Source organism: Falco punctatus (assembly GCF_963210335.1).
Source record: "Falco punctatus genome assembly, chromosome: Z".
NCBI classification, from domain to species: Eukaryota; Metazoa; Chordata; class Aves; order Falconiformes; family Falconidae; genus Falco; species Falco punctatus.
The window spans coordinates 26,784,541-26,805,575 of record NC_137586.1 but is presented as its reverse complement, the minus strand read 5'-3'; the positions used below and the strand labels follow the sequence as shown (position 1 = coordinate 26,805,575).

Sequence of the window (21,035 nt, the reverse complement as noted above, 5' to 3'; positions counted from 1 at the left end):
ACCTGTCTGTTGCCTTTGAATCAAGTGGTGTCCTGACAGCTCACTTTTGCCAGTGCCTAATACCTTGTTTGGTGACTGGCAGGCTCCTAGCTGATATTATACCCATAAGTATTTCTTGAATGTCTCTTATTGTCTTAAGTAACCTGAGTACTGGGGCATAGACAGTAGATTTTTATCACTTGGTGATTACTCAGATTGATGGGGCTATTTCACTGTTTGTTCTTGGGGGTGATATTGTCTTGTTGTGCGGATGTTGGGAATGGTGATCTCAAAACCCTTAAACTGAAGTGCTGTCACCAGACACTGGGTATTTGTTACATGGGATACTATTAATGACACTTTAAAATTTTTACCATGGTGATATCAATCGGTTTTTTTCTTCCTGGCCTGATCTGTGAACTACAGCTTTGCTTTTGTTCTGTCCTATTGCTACCTAAGTGCATTAATATAAGCTGCTCCAAGGGAAGATTTTAGAGTTTTGCAGGTAAATCAGCTTGTTCTAACATAGTTTCTCAGGTTAATTTTCTTGAAGGAATGGTTTCATGCCTGACTCTTAAATACTGTTTAACCAGGGGGCCGGCACGCGGATGCAGTGGCAGGCAGTCATCTGCTGCTGCTTGGTTCCCCCCCAACCCTGGGTGGGGGGTGTTTGTAAATGCCAGGGGCTGGATTGAGGACCCTGGGGGGCTGTATCCAGCCCACGGGCTGCAGTTTGAGGACCCCTGGTCTACAAAGGTGTTTGAGCTGCATAAAATAGATCACTATTTTATGCAGGTTTAAGTCGTATATCCTCGATAAAAATTCAAATTTGCACTAACAGAATTACAGCTGTACTGTTGCTTACATTTTTCTCATCTACCACAGGTCTGACTTGTGTGCATATGCATCTCAAAATTTTTATATTGTTATTGAGTAGGTAGGGTAGTATTGTCTTTCCAGCCACTCAGAGTGAAAACAATAGAGGAGACCATCGCTTGTATAACCATGGGAAGAAAAAAAACAGCAAAAAGGTAACTGTAGGTGCTGTACATGGAGTTTCTCACCTAAATGCCTTTGTTTTAACTTTGTTCCTCTGTCTTATATTCCTTTTCGACATGGGACAAAGTTTAAACTTTGCAAACTCCCTCTTGTTGCAGTTTTGCACTGTTTACATAACACTAAATACTTTTAACAACACTTCAGCCTTTCACAAGCTGGCTCTTTCAGGCTTTTCAGCTCTTTAACATATTGTTCTCTCATCTGTGTCGTTTCATTCCTTCTTGGCTGCTGTCCTGCACCTTTCTTTAAGAGTCCCAGCTGCCTGTCTAGTAGATGTACTTCTTGGGTCCTTTTTGTGGTTTCTGTACTTGCATACTTGCTGCTAGTTGCTTCCACAAAAGCAACCTTTGTCAAATGTTAGACAGTAAAATATGAACACTTGAATCTGATCCAGTTGACTTGGGCTGGTCAAGGAGTCAGAACAGCATCCTGTATCCTATCGTGCTTGAGACTGGTTTCTTGCTCAGCCATAGATCTCCTGTGTGGCTTTGACACACTCTTTAGTCTGCACCTCATTTGGGTGTTTCTGCTGACCCAGCTGCATCAGTAGCTAAGTAAATATGCAAGTCTGCAGGTAAAGCTGTGTCTTTCTGTCGCTGGTCTTGAACCATGGACTTGGCTTTAACAGCCACACAATGTACAATCTTTTATGCTGAATCAACACTGAAGGTACTTCCTTGGGTCACTTCTCTGCCCCAGAAAAGTGTGTTAGTCATAGACATGGTGGTAGTGCTTATGCCTGTCATCTTACCTGCAAAGAAAGGCAATAGCATATTATCCCTCTAGACAGCTGAGGACTAATACTTGTCTGGAAGGCTCTGTGCGGTGGTAATGGGCAAACACATAAAATACCAGATCTTGATGTAAATATTACTGTTTTGATGTTTCATTAGCTGTCCTTCCATGTGTGGATAGCTTGACAGCTGCTGGAAATGGCACATCTGGTGGTCCACAGGAGTTTGGGAGAGGGTGAACAAAAAATGCAGGTTCCCTGATGGACAGGTTTGATTTAGTTTTAGTAGTAGCTTCATTGAAGTCACAGTTGGATAGATTGCTTTGTAGACTACATATCTTTTCTATGGATTTTGATAGTAATTACTGCCATGGCAGCATGCAGATCTTGGGTAAAAATTTACTGTAACTGTGATTTAAGATTAGGGCCATTATGTGACAGAAATGTAAAGGTTATCCCAAGGTCACATTATTGGTTATTTTACTGTACGATTTTTGTGGCTTGTCAAAGCACTTATCTTCTGCTACTCTTCTGCACAAGTGTGTTCCTTGGACTATTAGATTATGCCAGGCTTTAAACTGATAAATCTGAAGTACCATATGTTTGGGGTTTTTGAGTAGGTGTCTTAAACTGCATTACCATACTGCAGCTGTAGAAGACATAGAGGAAAGCGAACTGCAGTAGTGTGTAGCAAGACAGTATAATGTGCAAGTCTAAACTATGGTCTTGGAGTCTATCACAGCATTTCTCTAAACATCATATATTTGGGGAAATAACTTGTTTTGCAACATTTCCACATGAACAAAAATGCTGTACTGTATAACAGTGCTTTTATTGCTGTCTGCTTCATTTTATCAAATCACTATAGTGTCTATACAGTTTATACAGACTAGAGAAATACTAACTCTAAATTCATGTGCCAAATTCTGCTTCCCTCCTTTTCAGATAAAAGCATTATTTGCTATGTAAGATTAGAGGGAGGCCCTTCATATCTGCATGCGGGACTTGTCTGCACTACCTAAAATTCCATTAGTGGTTTGAGTCTATCATCTGTCTGAAATCATGCTTTCCAGGGGCCGCTGAGCCACCACTGCCAGACTGACATGGGAAAAGCCTGGGTTTCTGCTGCTGTCGTCTCTGCCTGTTGGAGAGGGTGTGCTCTTAAAACAGATCTAGACTCTGCAGCTGGGTGATGCATGCCGATTTGAGTTGTGATAACTTAGTCACACAGAGTTTGCAAGCTTTTTGGGGAGGACTGCTCTGTTACATCCTTTTTCCCCTTTTGATCCAAATGAAAATCCAGTTCCTCCTGTAAAAAGGGATACTTCAGACTACAACTTCCCCAGATAGTTTTTCCCTCAGACATTTGAACACTGACTTAAATATTTGCTCAGGTAACCTGTTGGGTACTGTTCTTTCTGCTGAGAGGAATTAGGTGAGGTTCCTCAGGGAGAAATCCTTGCTGTGGGTGTTCAGCCTCCACCAGGATGGTGAGTTCTATTCCCAATACTGCTTACTCTCCTGCCTCTTCAGCGTTTGTCCCAGCCCCTGGCAGCCTGGAGGCAGGTAAGATGAGGCATCCCTGTGACTATCAGCTTGGGCTTTGTCAGCGTTGCCCCCCTTTCAGCATGTTATCTGGCAGGACCAGTTGTCAAGTTCATGGTTGATACCCGGTGCTAAATCTTAATGGCTCTGCAAACAGGGAAGTCAGGAAGAACAAACCCCAAAGCTTTTCCAATTGCAAAGGCTGGGGGCTGTCACAAAACACAGGCACCTGTGCTGCTGTCACTTGTTGGGGTGTTGCTGGAGAGTCTTATCTCCCACCGTAGAAGTGCTGAGTAACCAGGACCTGGCTGCTGCTGGATGTCCAGCTGCCTGTGAGGCCATGCTGCAGCTCCAGGGTGGATTTTCTGAGCAGCACCTTGTGGGATTTAATCACTGATTAACCCACATAAGGGATGACTGGAATAAAACAGATTAAAACAACAAATAGTATCTGTGCTGCCATCTTGTGAACTAGAATTTTTTAACACCTTTAAGGTTATTTTGTAAATATGGCACTGTTGCCATGGCAGCAGGAATCTGGTGTGGAAAAATGTTGCTGAAATGATTTATTGCTGGTTTAGTGCGCTCTAAGGAGCAGGCGGGTTGTCACTGCTGCTTGCTCCTACTCATTTAAATTGAATATGATGTATATTAGAAGGGCTTTGATTAGGGAAATAACTGTTGCAACAAACTTCATGCAGGTGCGCACAATTCAACAAAATTCAACAAAATGCAGTAATGCACAGTAAGATCCATATTATTTTAATACTTATGCACAAAGAATCCATACATGAAAGTTTTTGATAGTTTTCACTGTAGCTTTTATTGAAAGTCAGTGTCCTCCCTGGTGAAATCATAATCGTAAAAAGTTGAGATGCTGCTAAATCTAACACTAGCTGGAGACCTACAGGTACACAACTTTGAATTTTAACTGACTGATACAAGGGTTAAAAATCAGAGCACTACAGGTTAATCCAAAACCTGTTGCTAAAGGATTTGACACTGATTTTACGTGCTGAAGTTCTGAGATCTTGCATGGCAGAGTGATTCAGAGTATCCTATGTGACACCATCTTCGTGTTACTTCTTGCATGCAACGTAAGAGAAGTGGTGACTGGAATGACCTACATCACACATCCCTTCTGTGCACTGCTTTGGAGACCCACAGCCACAAAATGTTGACTTTCAAAGCAGGTTTTTAGGATGGGTAAAACTTGAGATTCAGTAGAGACTGTCACTGCAGTACAAACCTAGAGTCTCAGGTTTAGAAGACGGTGTTTCCAGGGTGTCTGGCTCCAGAGGTAAGTTGACAGCAGAGGGCTGTAGCTCTGACTGGAGTCAAGACTCCCAATTGTAAGGAAGATTTGGGGTGAATACACCAGAATGTGAGGGGGGAAAAAAAGGTCTGAAGAAATTAGTCCTTTCAGCTGCCTGTCACTGCTTTCCACAGCCTCTAAGTGGAGCCTCCAAACCTGTGCAGGATTTTTTTATACAATTCATATTTTTTGCTGTGATGGTATTTAAATTGTCTATCTGTTTTCATGGAATGGTTGGAAGTTTTGCATGCATTTGCTCTAGAAATAGCTTGTTGATGTTTCTAGGTGAATCAACCTTTTTCTAAGGTTTCTGGTGTAGGAGATGTAGCATGCTAAAACTTGCAGCCTAATGAGAACAAATTCCAAAGTTACATAGTCTTTCCTTATAAACAAATCAATGCCACTACCACCACTTGCTCAGCCAAGCAACACACCTAGATTGCTTCTGCTGCTCTCAGCTTCCTTTTTAAAGCATATTTATGGACTGGTGGTGGTGAAACACAAATTTTTTTGCATCAAAAGAATTAAGAGCTGAGGTGTCTTAATATCTTTAGATTCAGAAACCAAAGACATAATAAAGCAGAACTGTAAATGGTGAGTTCTCATGCTTCAGACTAATTTATATTTCTAAATATCTTCCCAAAACATTTTTTGATACAAAAATAATCCCACCATTTCACAGACATTTAAAGCCAGAATCTAACATTTGGCTTTCAGTCAGATCGTTGCTACTCTTGTTTTCTAGCAACAAGATTTTTTTCACTCTGTTTGGAATGAGATGGCTGTGTTATAATCTCTAGGTCAACACTCAGTTTCACTTGTGGTGAACCAAACTGAAAGGGTGTCGTTGTGAACCAGGGAGGCAGTAAATGGGTGGTAACTGTTCTTTACCTTGTCTTCACTAGACCTTTTTCACAAGTGTTCTGAGCTTTGGTACTTGAGTCCTGGCTTTGCTTCTCCAAAGGTCTGCTTCTTAGGAGGTGAAAACCTAGTGCCATTGGATCCACATCTTGCAGAATAATCCAAAAATGCAGGGCAGCACAAGCATAAATCTTGCTGCAATATTCACTGTGTGCCAAATGTGGGCTTTGGGTGGGTTATGCAATGTATTCTTCTCCCTGCTGAACCCTGGCTCCAGCATTTCCAGTCCCCTAGCCAACCATGTGTGCTTTGCTGACCACACAGACTGTCAAAGACAACTTTATAACAGGTTACATTCATAAAGCTGTACTGGTGCTTCCAGTTTCCTTGACCTTGGCTTGAATGAGAATCGGGGGTTTCTTTTGCTTTTAAAGTACATGCCTGAGCTCATTATACTGCTGCTGTTTTGCGTGGTCAAATGTGGAAACTGGAATCTCTTGGTGAGCAGCATGCTGTTTACTGCTCATGGGTCTGGCACAGAAATCATCATTATTATCTTGCCAGAAGTTCACTGCTGAACTGCTCTGCCTCAGACTGCCAAGAATCAAAACAGAATTGAGCGAAGCGAAGGGAAACTTACCTCAATACTCGCTCCTGGCAGGCTTTCCAGTAGTATGTATTAGACTTAAAGTTTTGGAAATATATTTCCATTGATCAGGTATGTCTTTGGGTTTTTGTCTAAAAAGGCAAATCCTTTGTTTCTGTGCTGGCAGGTACTGCAGCATTATGAAAATAAAATCAGGCTATGATTAGGCATACTGGTGTATGATCGCAAATACCTCTCTTCAGAAAAACATTTTATGCATGTTTGAACACAAATGATGAGACTAAAACTGGCATGGGTAGTTCTACAGGGCTATTCTAATGACAGCTAATATTTGATGGTGCTGCCCAGGACTTCAGGGATGTTGCATGTTTTGGTCTGCTTCCTGTGATTGCCTTTTGCCCCCATCATGGAGTGGGGTTTGGGTTAGCCTCTTCTCTCAAGTAATAAGTGACAGGACAAAAGGATATGGCAGCAAGTTGCACAAGGGCATATTTAGATTAGATATTAAGAAAACTTTCTTCACCAAAAGTGTTGTCAAGCATTGGAACAGGCTGCCCAAGGAAGTGTTTGAGTTGCCATCTCTGGAGGTACGTAAAAGACACGTAGATGTGGTGCTTAGGGACATGGTTTAGTGGTGGACTTGGCAGTTCTGTGTTAATGGTTGGACGATGATCTTAAAGGTCTTTTCCAACCTAAACCATTCTATTGTTCTAATGAGGGACCAAATTGACCATCATATTCACCACTGGCAGTTTGTCATGGCGTATATCTGTCAGTAAGTTAAGGTTGTTAAAAATACAGTATTTAGTTAATGGATTGCACTGTAGAAAAAGAAATGGCAGAAATGCACAGGCATTTGATGGCTATAATAGTCTTATTCAAGCTTCGTACTGAAGAACAACATACCATCTAACGCTGAGTTTGAGGCCCTTCCTCTTGTATAGCCATGGTATGAACTAGTTTTTGTGGTGAACAGTTTCTGCAACAGACTTAAATCTGATGCTGATGCTGCAGCACTGTATGTTCAGGGAACAGTGGGTGAGCCAAACAGTGCTGCTTTTCTAGCCACAAAGAAAAATAAATTGCTCCAAGGGCAGCAAAAGGATTGTCAGGTAAATATTGTGTGTTTCACTTAAGCAGAAGGATTTCTGTTGTTTTAGTCCTGTCTATTCCTTTTGTCAACACCATGTCGTATAATAACTTCCATAAACTTGCCAAACAGTATCTCAAAAAGCAGAACCTTACAACTTTAAAGCAATGCTTCTTTCTGTTTAAAACCACAATTGCCTTTTAACTGCATCATTGTAAAGGGAACAAAATTAGTATAATTGCAGACATTGGGGAGAAAAGTGCTACAGATGTCTCAATAAATGCCAGAACAGAAAATAAGAGTTGGGCAGCTGTCTGCATAACTAAAACATACAAGGTTGTTTATATATTTGCAGGATTTCATGCAAATCCTCATGTTTGTACATGTTGAATCACATAAAAAATGGAGTAAATTCTTTCATAGTAATCTTGTAGCTAAGTTCCGCAACTTCCAGACATCGGTAAAACCTGTATTATATGTAATACAGCTGCAGCTGTGTTCTGTCTTGGAGACTGATTCCCAAAAACTGTAAGTTACAGCTGCCCTACTTCAGACCTGTGAGGTTTTCTAGAATAGATATCACGTATGGATTTTCAGCCATAAATGGAAAGAAACTGCATTTTTCAAGTCTGCTTCTTTTACTTCTCTCTACTTTTTTCCACTGAGTTACCAACATTCAACTTCTAAAAAGGGAACATTTTTGCTTGTATGTTTATCTGGATTTGTTGGATTGACAACTGTATTCTATTTTTCATTTTATTTGCTTCCTCGTTCTGTTTCCTGTTTGCTTCTCAGTGTCTTGCATTTACCCACGAGACAGGGTAGTCTCCCTGTCCAGAACAGGATGGTTCCAGATTAATCTTAAAGGCTTATCACCACAGTGGAAACAAATCCAAAACAGTTTTGCTGGTGTTGAATAACAGAAGCTTAAAAAGTTGAGGAGTAGATTTCATTTTGGATGAGCATCTCATTTAAAGCTTAGGAAAAGACTCAATTTTGTATGGACCCTTTTATAAAAGCAGACACAACCCACCCAAATGCATCCTTTCCTCTGCTTCCCCACACCACCAGCAGGTTATGAACAGCAACCTCTTTTTGTCACAAGAACAGGAATTTCAAGGTTTATAAATGATAACCTAGACCTGCTCTGAAGGCTGCTCTCTCCTAGTGTCATGCCCAGGTTGTTGTTAGCCCTTTCTCCTTAGCACTATGTGATGCTTTGCTAATGGACATTTAACTATATGGCTGTTAAACATAGTGCTTGGGTCAGTGCTTGACACGTTGAGCTGTTCCTGCTGGTGAAGCTCAGTTGTATGGTGAAGGAAAATGTGATGGAAGGGCAAACAACAAGGTTTGGTTGGCTTTTTAGGGAGACATCATGCACCCGCTGATTTTGGGCCAGGGGAAAGTTGTGTGTAAGTAGCTTTTTTGTACCAGAAGGGAGGAAAGCAATTTTGGAGGGGGTGTGTGTATCTTCAAAGACAGTTCCAATAAGAACTTTTTTTGGTGGCCTGGACTGAAGATGTCAGAAAAACATTTTCATAAGAAAACTGGGGATTAGAAGGGAAAGGATCTGGTCCAAGGTACCAAACACTGCTCTGGGGGCATGCAGTTCATCTCACTGGAGATGGTTTATTGGACAACAGGGTCATCTTTAGCTCATGGCAAATACCTCCTGTGGCTCAGCAAGCTCCCCTTGCTGCCTGTACAAGTTTTTCTAGCAAACGCTTTCTAGGAAATAAATTCTCTATAAAGAGCTAACTGGCCCAGGTGAAACCCACATTTTCTGGGAGTACACATTTTTTGTTTATTCTTCCTTGTCCTCTGTTTTGCAGAAGACAAAAGTTGTGGCATTTTACCCTAGTGTGTATCTATTTAATATGTAAAATATCATTAATAAGGATGATTTTTGAGAGCCTTGGCGTGGACCCATAACACAGAAACATGCAATGCATGGTGGAGATAGGGAACTTGTCATATGATTCTCCTCAATGAGGAAGTTTTTATACTGCAAACTACAGTTCTCCTAATGACTCTTGCCCCATGCAGTTTTGTGTGAGATTGTTCCAGAAACACCAACAAGCTGGTTGTTTCCTGAAGACCTGCTTGGGTAGTCTGTGCTTCAGTGAAACAACTTTCATATGTCCTCTAACAAAAGTGTAATGGAGTAGATAATTTGTCTTGAGTATTAATGTGGAACAAAATTATGTAGTGAGCTTTTTTCTTCTCCATGGTGTGGGGAAAAACTGCTCATTTTCAACTTGGATCCCAGCTTTCTGGTTTCTGAAGTCACCTTTTTGGAGGTGATGTTAGATTTGTAATGCTGTTTCATGCAGCATACAGCAACGCTACCTTAGCAACAGTAAGTAAAGACAATGTCTTCAGCTTTGTTCTTGTCCATCTGTACTGGTATTAATGTTCTTTTAGCAACAGCAGAGATTACTTAGCCAAAAAAAAAAAAAGTTATTGGGAAAGAACCAACCAGATTTATAGCCCTTGTGATTTAGCTGTTAAAAAAAAGAATATTTCAGGGCCAAAACTCTTAGACCACCAGCATAAGGAACTTCTGGTCCAGTGAGTAGGATGCTAAACTTTTTTTAGGAGTGCTTCGGTAGCAGTTTTTCTTGGCTGCTCAATATAAACATACTGGGTACCTCAGTTTAATGTCGGTTACTGGCCTTCTGAACTGCTTATGTGTTACTAATTATACTGTTTTCTATCTAGTACTGTATCTATCACATCTGGAGTCTCAAAACCAACTACTTTTACAATCTTGAAGGATTTAGTAGTTTGAGAAGCCAATACCACCTAATGGGCAGTAGGGACCTTTCAGCCAGCTCTCTGCCAGGCAGACCTCAAGTGCATGAAGTACCACTGGGCTGTTTCAAGAAAAAGCTTCATCCCTTGCACCAGCACCATTCCCATGGGTGAATGGGAAGAGCTGCTGTGTGTTGTGGGATACAGATTTGCCGCAGGAGTGCTCTGTACTGAGATGAGTATTGCTGTGAGCTTGGGTTGCAGAGCATGCCAGCTGCAGGAACCAGCCTTGCCCAGCACATTGCTGGCCTTGGTGCTCTTGAGATTCAGCCCTGGCATAGCTATCACAGAGGTTTTTAAATGCAAACATCACCAAAACTTCATGTTTTCTTCTGATTTCAACATAAATTACTGTTTATTTAAAAACCTAATGCTGTTCAAAAGATCTAAGTTAGACCCTTAGGGTATGTATACTTCAAAGCATGTTGTTTGGTTACTTATGGGTTATTGATCACACAGTGCAGATATGGTTCTGTAGTCATTTTGACCTGCCATGTGACAAAGGTATTTTTCTCCTTGGCCCACACCCTTTTCTTTTATGTTGTGGCAGTGATGTTAAAAGTACAATGGCTATGGGTGAAAGGTGTCACTTATACTAAAATAAAAAATAACAGTGTTTCTCAAATGATGTCTCTGTAGATGGATGGAAATCTGCTTGGAAGAAGAGCTGCCCCCAACTACGGAGCTGGAGGAAGGCTTAAGAAATGGTGTTTACCTTGCCAAACTTGCGAAATTCTTTGCCCCTAATGTAGTGTCAGACAAAAAGATCTATGATGTGGAGCAGGCACGCTATAAGGTAAAAAGTGTTTCATTCTCTCACTGGCAATGTCATGTCTGTCTTCCTAATCTTAAAGAAGATACCCATGCATGACTGGTTAATGTTCAGCATCTCTTTCATAAGACTCTTGGTACTAGATGGATGACATACAGCACTACGAAACCAGCCCAAAAAGTTAGAAATGTTTCACTCTTAGAAGAACAATGTTAGTGTCACTTAATGTGTTTAAAGCTGAACAAATTCCACTTCACACTCCAGGGTGAACACAAGCTTTACCATTTATACCATTATTTCTCATTACTAATAGAAGCCAAAAGCAATTCAGTAAATAAACTTGATAACTATTCCAAATTTTCTGAATCTTGAATGGGAGAACACTCACTTCATTTGATCTGTGTGTTTATTTTACCAAATTTAAAACTGAGAAGCAAAAACCAAGCTAATGGTAACAAAGCTTAACTTGCTACCTGTGGACCTGTTGGTTAACTCAAAGAGCCTCAATAATACAGAAATGGATATATGCATATGCAGTAGTCCCACTATGGCATGCACTATCCCAAAATGTAGAGGGGACAGAAAAAAGTTTAAAGAGACATTTTTTAAGGTATAATCACTGGCTGTTGTTTGAGAGTTGAGAAATTCAGCTGTTCTAGGTACCATACAGTTAACAGAACCATGATTGAAAATCCTGGTTACATTTAAATGTTTCTTTTGAAAATCTCCAAAACTTGAACTCGGGCTTCTTTTTCCCCTTTACCCTGCCTCTTTTAAAATTTAAGAAAAAAATTAAAATCTTTTCCTACTTAATGCTCTTTTAACTGTTGCTTGCACAGGCTGTAGGGAGAGTCAGGTATTTGGGTAGATCTAAAGACTAAGAGCTCCTTGTCTGTTCTCCTTCACAGCAGTCCTGAGCAGTGTTACTGCTTCTGCATTTTGGAGGTAGTGGTTCCTGATATTTGACAGCCAGCCTTTACTCCCCAAAACTACTGAAGGGTTGTGCAAATGGCCACTTCAGTCACAGTCCACCTAAATGGGTACAAATCTGGCTTGTTTTAAATAAAAGAATGAGCTGGACAGCGTTGGGGCTGTTGATGTGTTAGGATGCTTCATTAGCAGGATTGCAGCTGTGATGCTTTGGTCTTGAGGTTCAAACAAGGGAAAATTCCCTGAACTAAACTGCAGGGTATAAAATTGGGAGGCAACAAGATCAATAATTCAGGAATTTGTGTGGTTTTTATCACCTTTTCCTTCTATGTTTCTGATAGAGATCTGGCCTTCATTTTCGGCACACTGACAACACTGTACAGTGGTTAAGAGCAATGGAGTCCATTGGTCTGCCTAAGGTAAGCCTTTAAATGTTAGCAAAGAAACTGGCTTAAGGCGCCGCCTTACTGGGATCCCCTTTACCTGCTTGAGCATAAACAGTTGCTTACAGTAAGTCTGTGGGGAAGGGATAATTCAGGAAACAAATCTGAAGAGAAGGTAATGCCGAATGAAAGCAGTGGGAGCATCAGTTATGTGCCACTGCTGGTGTGCATGGGCTGAGGCTGCTGTGGATGAGTGCTGTGGGTGGAAATGTACAGGGTGCTTCTCCGGTGGGAAGGCAAACGGAGGCGCTAGCAGTGTTTTAGCTATATCTTATTGCTAGTACAATCTCTGGGGCCTGGAAGGTATATGATATAAAACAGAAAACTTAAATATTTGCTTCCTTCAGGTTACTGCTTCTCATTGTGTCTCTTGCTGCCTCTTCCTCTTAATATACTTAATTTAATATAAAAAGTCCCAGTTTGTCTGCCTCTATCCTGTTTCCAGACTGTCCTTGCACGCTCAAGTACACCTGCGTGGCTGTGCTGTTGCTCCTCTTCTGCCGGCTGCTTTCTTGGGTCACCTCTCACCTATTTATCTTCCTGCTTGTAGGTCTTCACTTGCCATCTCCCCTGCTCTGCTGCTGTTTCTGGGCATCAGTGAGTCTTTTTCTGGATGAAAATCCTTTTAAAAGGGGCTGTGTGGAAACACCTACTCTGCTTCTTTGGACACTTGGGCACCTGCACGCAGCCTGGGGAGAGCGGTCCCCTGCCCAGGCTGCCCAGCCACTGCCCTTGGGTGCTGCCTAGTGCGCTGTGGGTCAGGCACTGTGGGGATGCTCAGACGGCTGTCTGAAGGGCTGCAGGGACTAGTAGCTCGTCACTGCTGGCAGACGTGCTGCAGGTGCCCACCATAAGCAGAACAGGGCACCCATGACTGCTATCGGAAATGCCATAGAGATGGAGACAGTCTTGCCTTTCTGAGGTCAGGGTTTTTTTCCTCTCACTAGAGTCTTCTGCTCAGCTGGCTGATTTCCACCCTGCCATCCCTCCTCTGAAAGGCTTCACTTCAGTTGCAGAGGATGGTCATGGCCAAAAGCTTTCCTGAGTCTCCCTCCCAAAGCTGTTGTGAGCAAATGATGAAGAGGGGCACTGTGCTCCTAACTTACTCCATCTGGTCCTATTAACCATGGGACAGCGCAGCCTGGGTGCCTGGCCTTGGCTGGAAGCACGCTGCCAACTCACATGGTTAGCTAAGTCTTTTCTTTTTGTGGAGAAACAGTGTTTAGTGACTTGGACAAAGGCCAGCAACAAATTAGTGGCAGAACCAGAACTGGAACTTATGATGTGTCTTTTTGGCTCAACTGCTTAATAGTCCTCTTTCTGAATATCCTTCTCAGTAAATGATGTATTCACAAAGTAAGCAGTCCTGGCAATTAGAATTTTGCATTTTTAAACCATACTTGATAGGTTTAGTTTGCAATGAGACGCTGCAAATTGTAACTGCATCCCAGGTTTCAGGTGTCTGTAGGAGGACAAGCCCTGCTGGCTGAGCTTGTGCCAAAGGACCTTTTCTAAAAAACTTGCTGAAAGGCTGTCTGCTTATCTTCCTTATTTTCCCTCTTATTAAGTAGCTTTTACGCTTTATTAAATTCTTCCTTATGATAACTAATGATAAAGTTAAAATAACCTCAGAAGAGACCTGATTCATAACTGTATAGAAGTAACAGCTGAAATTCTGTAAGTTTAAGATATAAGTCCATGAAGACCTAATTTTGGCTACTTTTCTGCTCAGTAATGTGTAGTCTTCTTTAACTGTGTGCTCTTTTGTTTTTAGATCTTTTATCCAGAGACTACAGATGTCTATGACAGGAAAAACATCCCTAGGATGATATATTGCATTCATGCTCTAAGGTAACCGGTGATGAGAGTAAAAGTTAAAGTAACTACCAATTATAGGACTGTAAGTCTTGACATGGCTTTAGGGTAACCAGTATATGAAAATCTGTCAGAATTTACAAGTTCATTGCTTTCAAAAAAAGTAATGACAAAAGCCCAATCTAGTCAGGACTATTGGACAAATTATTTTCGAAACAGAAATGAAGGACCATTGAATTTGGTGCAGGCAGCCCAATGAGTACACCCCCTCACAAAGTGCATTTCAAAACACATACTGCAACAGAAACCAAATAAATGAACAAAACCTTAGCAAAATATTAGTATAACCATGAGGCAAACATGCTCATCAGAGTGAAAATGATAATGAACTGACCTCTTTCTGCCCAAAAAGAGGAGCAAATAATTGCTGTATTAACATGAATGTAAAGGCAGGCCGGCTTTGGCCACACCATTGAAAGTAGGGTTTGATTACTTTTGTGTGTGTGTTCTGCCATAAGGATTTTCTTGAAGTTTAACACAAAAAGTAACAGACAACTGCCTTGTGGTGTCCCTTGCACGAGGGGCAGTGGTGCTGGCAGACAGTGCATCCCTCTCGCCTCTCTCCTAGCTTGTTTTCTGCATGTGAAGACCTTTTCCCTTCATTACTTTATTGTAACTAGGCTTGCAGAGAACGTAATTAACTTACACCCCAAACTCTCTTCTACGTTCCTAATGGTGTTGAAAGGCACATCAGCTGCTGCAGGGCTACAGGTCAAACTATTCAATATGTGCTGTAATTTAAATTTTTTAAGATCTAATCCTTGAAATGTGTCCAGTCTCGCCCTCTATGTGCACTCACAGCCAATAAATAAGGCATGCCACCGAAGTTCATTGTTTCTTTCAAATGTTGGGTGTTGGGAGTTGACAAGCCCTGGTATTTTTTGGTCATCTTCAGCAAGTGTTGCCACTTGAAATTATGATGTCTGGTGTAATATTAACTGGGCAGTGTCATCAGGGCTCTTTGTGGGTAGCTTTTACCTAAAATTTGGTAGTGCAGTCTCTTCTGTCCACAAGTGTCTTCCTGAAGTGGATGAGTGTGACTGTGTTGTCAACCAGCTCAGGCTGACGTGGTGGGCTGTCTGCACCTTCAGCCATGTTATAGGCTGGCTCAGATGTTCAGCAGGGGGTGGAAGAACACTTTTCCAGTATTTCCTTCCACAAATATGGAGGAGGACTTTATCAGCTGTGGTTTTGAATGCTACATGAATAATAAGCCTGTCAGTCAGATACCTTCTTAAGATCTGCCAGATCATTGCAATGGCAGTAACTCTCTTCATCTAGAACTGAATTTTGCAATGGGTTGACCTTTGGTAGAAGTTTTCATTTCTCCATCTTGATGTGCCCCAGGATTTATGCTAGTATCAGTATTAGTCTCTGTTCCTTAGACTTCACTTCCAAGTTTGTCTTAACTAAATTACTCTTTCTTGCTGTGTAACAAGAAAAAGTTCTAGCTCTGTACTTACAAGCTATTATTTTAGAAATGGACTTCATATCAAATGTGTCATGCCACACTGAAGGGGAATAGACTTGCAATGCTTTCACTTATGATGCTTTCCCACAAAAGTTTAGGGCCTTGTGCCTGTGTCCCGTGCAGGGTGGAAGACTCAAAGAAACTGCTGCTGAGCTTCACTGATTTCCATGCTTTTTCCTAAGAGGCATGTTCGAAGTCCTCCACTGGAGTCTTTCAAATCAAACTCCAGTGTCGGTATTGGATGGCACACAGCCTATGCTGAAAGCAGTCTGTGAAACCACAGAATGAAGGACAGGCAATTGCCTGGCCAGCAGTGTTTCCAGTCAGGCTGGTATCAGAGGAATGCTGAGTGCAGGAGTCCAGTTCTGTTCCCCTTCTGCTGCTGTTGTAACTGGTGTCTGTCCCCTTGGCTCCATGCCATGTACCCCAACTGCTCTACCCTCTGGATTTGTCAAAGCATCCTCGTACTGGGTTCACCAACCCTGGAAAAGTCCATATCCCTGTTGCTGGTGGTGCCGGACCCTGAGAACATCTAGAAAGAGCAATTGCAAGCAGGCTTTTCACCTTTGCAGCTGTAGCATATGTACATGACAGCTATAGAAAGAATCACCACTGCGTTTAAATGCTGAATTCTAGTGCATCTTGGAGCACATGCTCAAATTTCAAAGGCTTAAACTTGGGAAAATTGAGCACTTTCTCAGAGGTGAGGGTCTGACCTACTTCCTGTTCTTTCTTAGCTGTTACTAAGTCATTGCTGCAAAGCAACATGATTCTTGAGCTTTCCAACAAAACTGGTAAATTTAATGCAGAAAGGATATTTTCACGTTGTTGGAACTTCTGAAGTCATCTGTAGTTAGATATTTTTTCCCTATGTTAATTCATTTTTGCACAATCAGTGTACATAGTTTAAGTGCTTGAAATTGATAAGATTATTTTTAATTGCCTCTTTAAGAAGAATGAAATAGCCTTAGCTGTAGGTAATAGGAGCAAAAAGCTTGATCTATCCAAAGGGTCTATTTTACACCTGAAACATAACATTTCATAGGGAAACTCTGTGGTTATTTGGGGTTTTGCTGATCTTTGAGCTGCTAGAGGGTCTGAAGATAGATGATGACTCTAAGCAAGACGGTTTAAACATATTTTTAAGATCTCTCCTGGTGCAAGTCTGAAAAGTATTTGCACTTAACAATGTGTGGAACAACTTGTACTGTCGAACACAGTACTGCTCTGGCCAGGAAGGAGCAACTCGGCAAACAATTTCTATATTCCTGTTGAATATTATTGCCCACTTGCTTTTCTCTTGTTGAAACATCAATACTTAAAGCCCAGCTTGAAAAATACAAAGGCATAGTTCTTGTTTCTTGCACTATTTTTCTTGTGAAAACAGATTTGTTCCTGGACAAAATGAGGGTAAGAACTTCTTCATTTAAATGGAGATGGTAACAGTGATTCTTGTTCATAAATAGCAGTGCTTATGAGACTATGCCCACCCTCCCACCCCCCGAAAAATTCAGTTAAACTTTGCAAGCAGATCACTGCTATATCCTGGACAAACTATCCCTCTGAAGATGGACAGCTTCAAAAACATTGTTCTCCTAGGAAGCAGTAGCGTAACAATCACATTTTTTAAAAAAAGGAAAAAAAGCACTATTTACACATCTGTTTTGTATGGAATGTTATAAATGAAGTAAGCACAAAATGAGACCCAGGAAGCTCTGTCTGATCTGAATCGTAGCTCCCCATAGACAAAGGGAACTTCACCTGCAAACTGCCTCTTCCCCTTTGATTCTCCCCTGCTCCTGATGCCTCATATCCAGCTTTCTTAATCCCAGGACCTCCTGATTTTGATTTTATGTGGGTTCCCTGAGGTTTAAGTTAAACTATAAAAGCGTTAAGCAAGTTGTTTCAAGTGAAATTACACCTAAGTGTCTTTGTGCTCCCTTCAAGGCTCAGAGCACGTTTTCAGCACCACCTGGTGGTTCATAAGTTTGTCCAAAGGGGCGTAGGAAGTAATGTACGTGGCTCAATATCCTCCTGGAAGTGCTGAACAACAAAAATGCGAGTCCCTAATGTTCTTGGCGCTTTTTCTTCCTTTGTCTTTTTATTGTGGTGAACAAAAAAAGAGCCAGCATAGCCCTGTGGTGCTGCTAGTCTCCATAACTGTTTGTATTACACACAGCATTTCAGCCAGGATTGTGTCCCCATCTCAAACTTAGAGCAAAATCTCTTTAAAAGCCCATAAGGGAAGACTGGCAGGCAGATCAGGATAACAGAGGAACTTGGTTTGTTACTGTAGGCATGTGAGGTTTTTTTCTGCTATAGCTAACATGCATTGAAGACTGCTGTGAAAGGTGAGAATGGCAGTGGCAATGATTTTGAGGGTCCGTAGCAGTCAAAAGAGCATCCAACCTACATGAAATGTGTTGTTCTATCCATCCAGGTCATGACAGGACAGAGGACTATCTATGGTAGCATAGAAGATGAAGTGCTGATTCTGTGTGCTTTGAAATAAATGTCACAGCTACAAATACTTGCTTTGAAATTTCATCTTGTAATTTGCTAACAGCAAAAAACCCCAAACAACCCAGCAACAAAACACAAAAGAAAAATGTGCCACTCTAGAAACAAAAACCCCAAGCCACAATGCACATTTGCAATGTATGAAGTTGAGGTGAAGTCATTTAAAAGAGGTGCAAAGTAGTCCTTTTGGAGGAATGTGTTATGTAAAGCTTGGGTTTAAAATCTACTTTTTTGATCCCTTCTTGCAAAACTCACTTGTTTATGGAATTTCACTGGTAAATTATAAAACAGCAGTCTCTTGTAGATAAACATATGCGTTGTATTTGGAAGATATTGAGAAAATGTGAATGTAGTCACCTGTTTTTTCAGATAGCACCCCAGAGCTCTAGGAATAATGAATGTAAGTATTTTATAGGTATGCTATATTGAAACATAAATATTGGGTCCTGGATAGCACTTAAATTTAACTTTATTAATTTTCTAAAAGCTAAACAGCTAATGACACAAATGTATTTGAGATGGGCTTGGGTGGTCTTACAGGTACTAGTTCCTCTACACTTAGTAAGAAAGGTGTCAGTGATTTGTGTTCTTCAGCCATTAATTACAGGGATGTAATCATGCATGTCAAAGTATTACATAAATCCAAAGCTATAAGCCATACTGAAGCGCATTCACATCTTAATTATTCCCTCTTTCCCATGCCCAATACTAGCTTTTGAATTGCTTTAACTGTCTTCCACTAAGGTTTTCTACATATTTACACATCTCCTGTGATCTGATATACACTGACAGTGCCTCTCTCTTAGAGACCCTTTGAAACATCAAAAAAGACTTCTCTTTCTGCAAGACTTAAAAATACAGCATAAAGAAAACTGTAGGGTTAACTTATTCCATATCAGCCCATAGAAGTCAGGGGTTAAAGGACAAGCTTCTTAAAAGTTTTTTTCTGTTCTACACAAAATGAGTCCCTCAACCACATGCAGGACTTTAAATTCTAATTTTCTTCTTTACAGCTTATATCTGTTCAAACTAGGATTAGCACCGCAGATCCAGGACCTACTGGGAAAAGTAGACTTCACAGGTAACAAACTGCTTATCTAATCATATGTTAGATGGTTTCTTCACCCAGTAAATCTGCTAACATTGTACATATTTTCTTCTATGGTCTTTCTCCTCCCGCAAGGTTGTTCTAAACACATTCTAATTAAATAGGTGGGAGGCTGTTATTTGAAATGAATGTTGGTCTGAAAAACAGAGGGAGTGAATGGCATGGAATACTTGTTGTGTCTTAGGTTGACTCAAAATGAGGAGGAAAAACAGCTAAGAAGCCCTGGCTACAAGCTCTTTCAAAACAATTGCACTGTATTTGTATGTATGGTAATTCATAATGAAATTCTTATGTTTTTCTTCTGATGTTCTTTCTCTTATGTGAACAGAGGAAGAAATCAGCAACATGCGAAAGGAGCTAGAGAAGTACGGGATACAGATGCCATCTTTTAGTAAAATTGGTGGGATTCTGGCCAGTGAATTATCAGTGGACGAAGCTGCATGTAAGTGTGGTTCTCACTCTGTTTTCTGCTGGATAATTTGACAGAATGCTAACAAAATATTTTCCGCATTTCAATTCACCTTGTTTGCCACCTTTTAATAAATAACAAGAAAAACAAGCAAGTTTTCACTAGCACACTGCATCATTGCTACAAGACCTCTTAAGATTTTTCAGTCTGCATTTCTGAGTATCTCCACTGAACCACAGGAAGTGCTACCAGAAACAAAGATTTCTTGCAGTCTTTTGCATGGGTTTAATGTTTTGGTAGCCAGTGCTCCTCCAGAATGAATTGAGCTCTACGTGTGCCCCTCTGCTACACAGGGGGCACAGTGGAGACAGCCACGGGAATGAGGTGCCTTCTCTGTGCCTCCTTCCTGTGTTGGGCTCTTGCAGTTTACCTCAAACAACCAATCACACTGCTGTGAGGACTCTTTCACATATGGTGGTGCATGCATGAAGGAACCACTTGCCTCCATGTGCAGCTTTCAATCTGTCTGACCACTGTTGTCACCCACAGCATGGTAGAACCCTGCTGAAGGACATGTACCGCTGGTGCAACTGAAGTAAGCTTTTCCTTTTTAGGAGCACAGCTATGGTTCTTTGAGTCTGTACTGAACAGCTTTCACTGAAAAACAAAATTAGATGCTTTTTTGCTGCCCAAGCCTAGCCACCTGTAAACCTGTTTTTTCTCCCAATTTCAGTTTTTGCTGAATGAAGTAACATATCTTAAAAAAAAAAATAGTTTGAACTGAAATGACGTGAAATGAAGTGTGTCCACTTAAATCCACATTTGAGCTCTAGTTATTTTGTTCAAAATCATAGCCTTTTTCAGAGGGGCAAACTGAATAACAGAAGGGCTAGCTTGAGTATATTCAATGGCACAGTGAGTCATGGATCCAAACCAGTAACAGTATTGCACACTGTGCATGGGGAACTGGGGAGGAATGAAGGCTGCATTATAATTAAGTTCCGTTGCAACTTGGTTAAACCTTGCAAAGTAGCGTAATTGAAACAAGCTGATTCACGATGTTATTTAGTGTGCTGAAATTTCCAGTCCTTAACTTAAAACACACTTCCTCATGTTGATTCAATTTGTCTGTGTTGTACATTTTGGAGCCTGCTATAGCTTAGTATGTGCATGCTTCTGCAAAGCTAGGTCTTAAAATACTGCCTTTGGAAGTGGGGATGGTTTGTCTTCATTTTTGAGCAAATTTTCAGTGATTTAGTGACTACCAAGCACTTTTCCAGTGACTGACCTTCCTTCCCTGAAGATGAAAGGGCTGCAGCTTCCTTCTCTGAAAGCTTATTATAGAGTGTGTAAGGTTTCCTTCTGAAGTATTTTCAGCCTTCCGTAGAAAAGCAGGGTTTCCTGATGCTGGTTCTGTCTCTTTGGGCAAGGAGTGTGCTGTAGATAACGTGCCCTGCCCCAGGACAGGAAACATCTGCTATGGGAATCCTTATGCACTAGT

The 21,035-nt window shown here is 41.1% G+C and overlaps 1 protein-coding gene across 8 annotated transcripts in view; it reads left to right on the top strand.

The window, feature by feature from the left end:
- The window catches only part of IQGAP2 (IQ motif containing GTPase activating protein 2), a 128,212-nt gene that overhangs the window by 54,262 nt on the left and 52,915 nt on the right, over positions 1–21,035 (top strand). For all 8 annotated transcript variants that reach the window (XM_080373269.1, XM_080373270.1, XM_080373272.1 and 5 more), the window contains exons 3-7: positions 10,646–10,802; positions 12,050–12,127; positions 13,926–14,002; positions 19,031–19,098; positions 19,454–19,567. In XM_080373269.1, the coding sequence (XP_080229395.1) occupies positions 10,646–10,802; positions 12,050–12,127; positions 13,926–14,002; positions 19,031–19,098; positions 19,454–19,567 (494 nt within the window). The remainder of the gene's footprint in view (positions 1–10,645; positions 10,803–12,049; positions 12,128–13,925; positions 14,003–19,030; positions 19,099–19,453; positions 19,568–21,035) is intronic.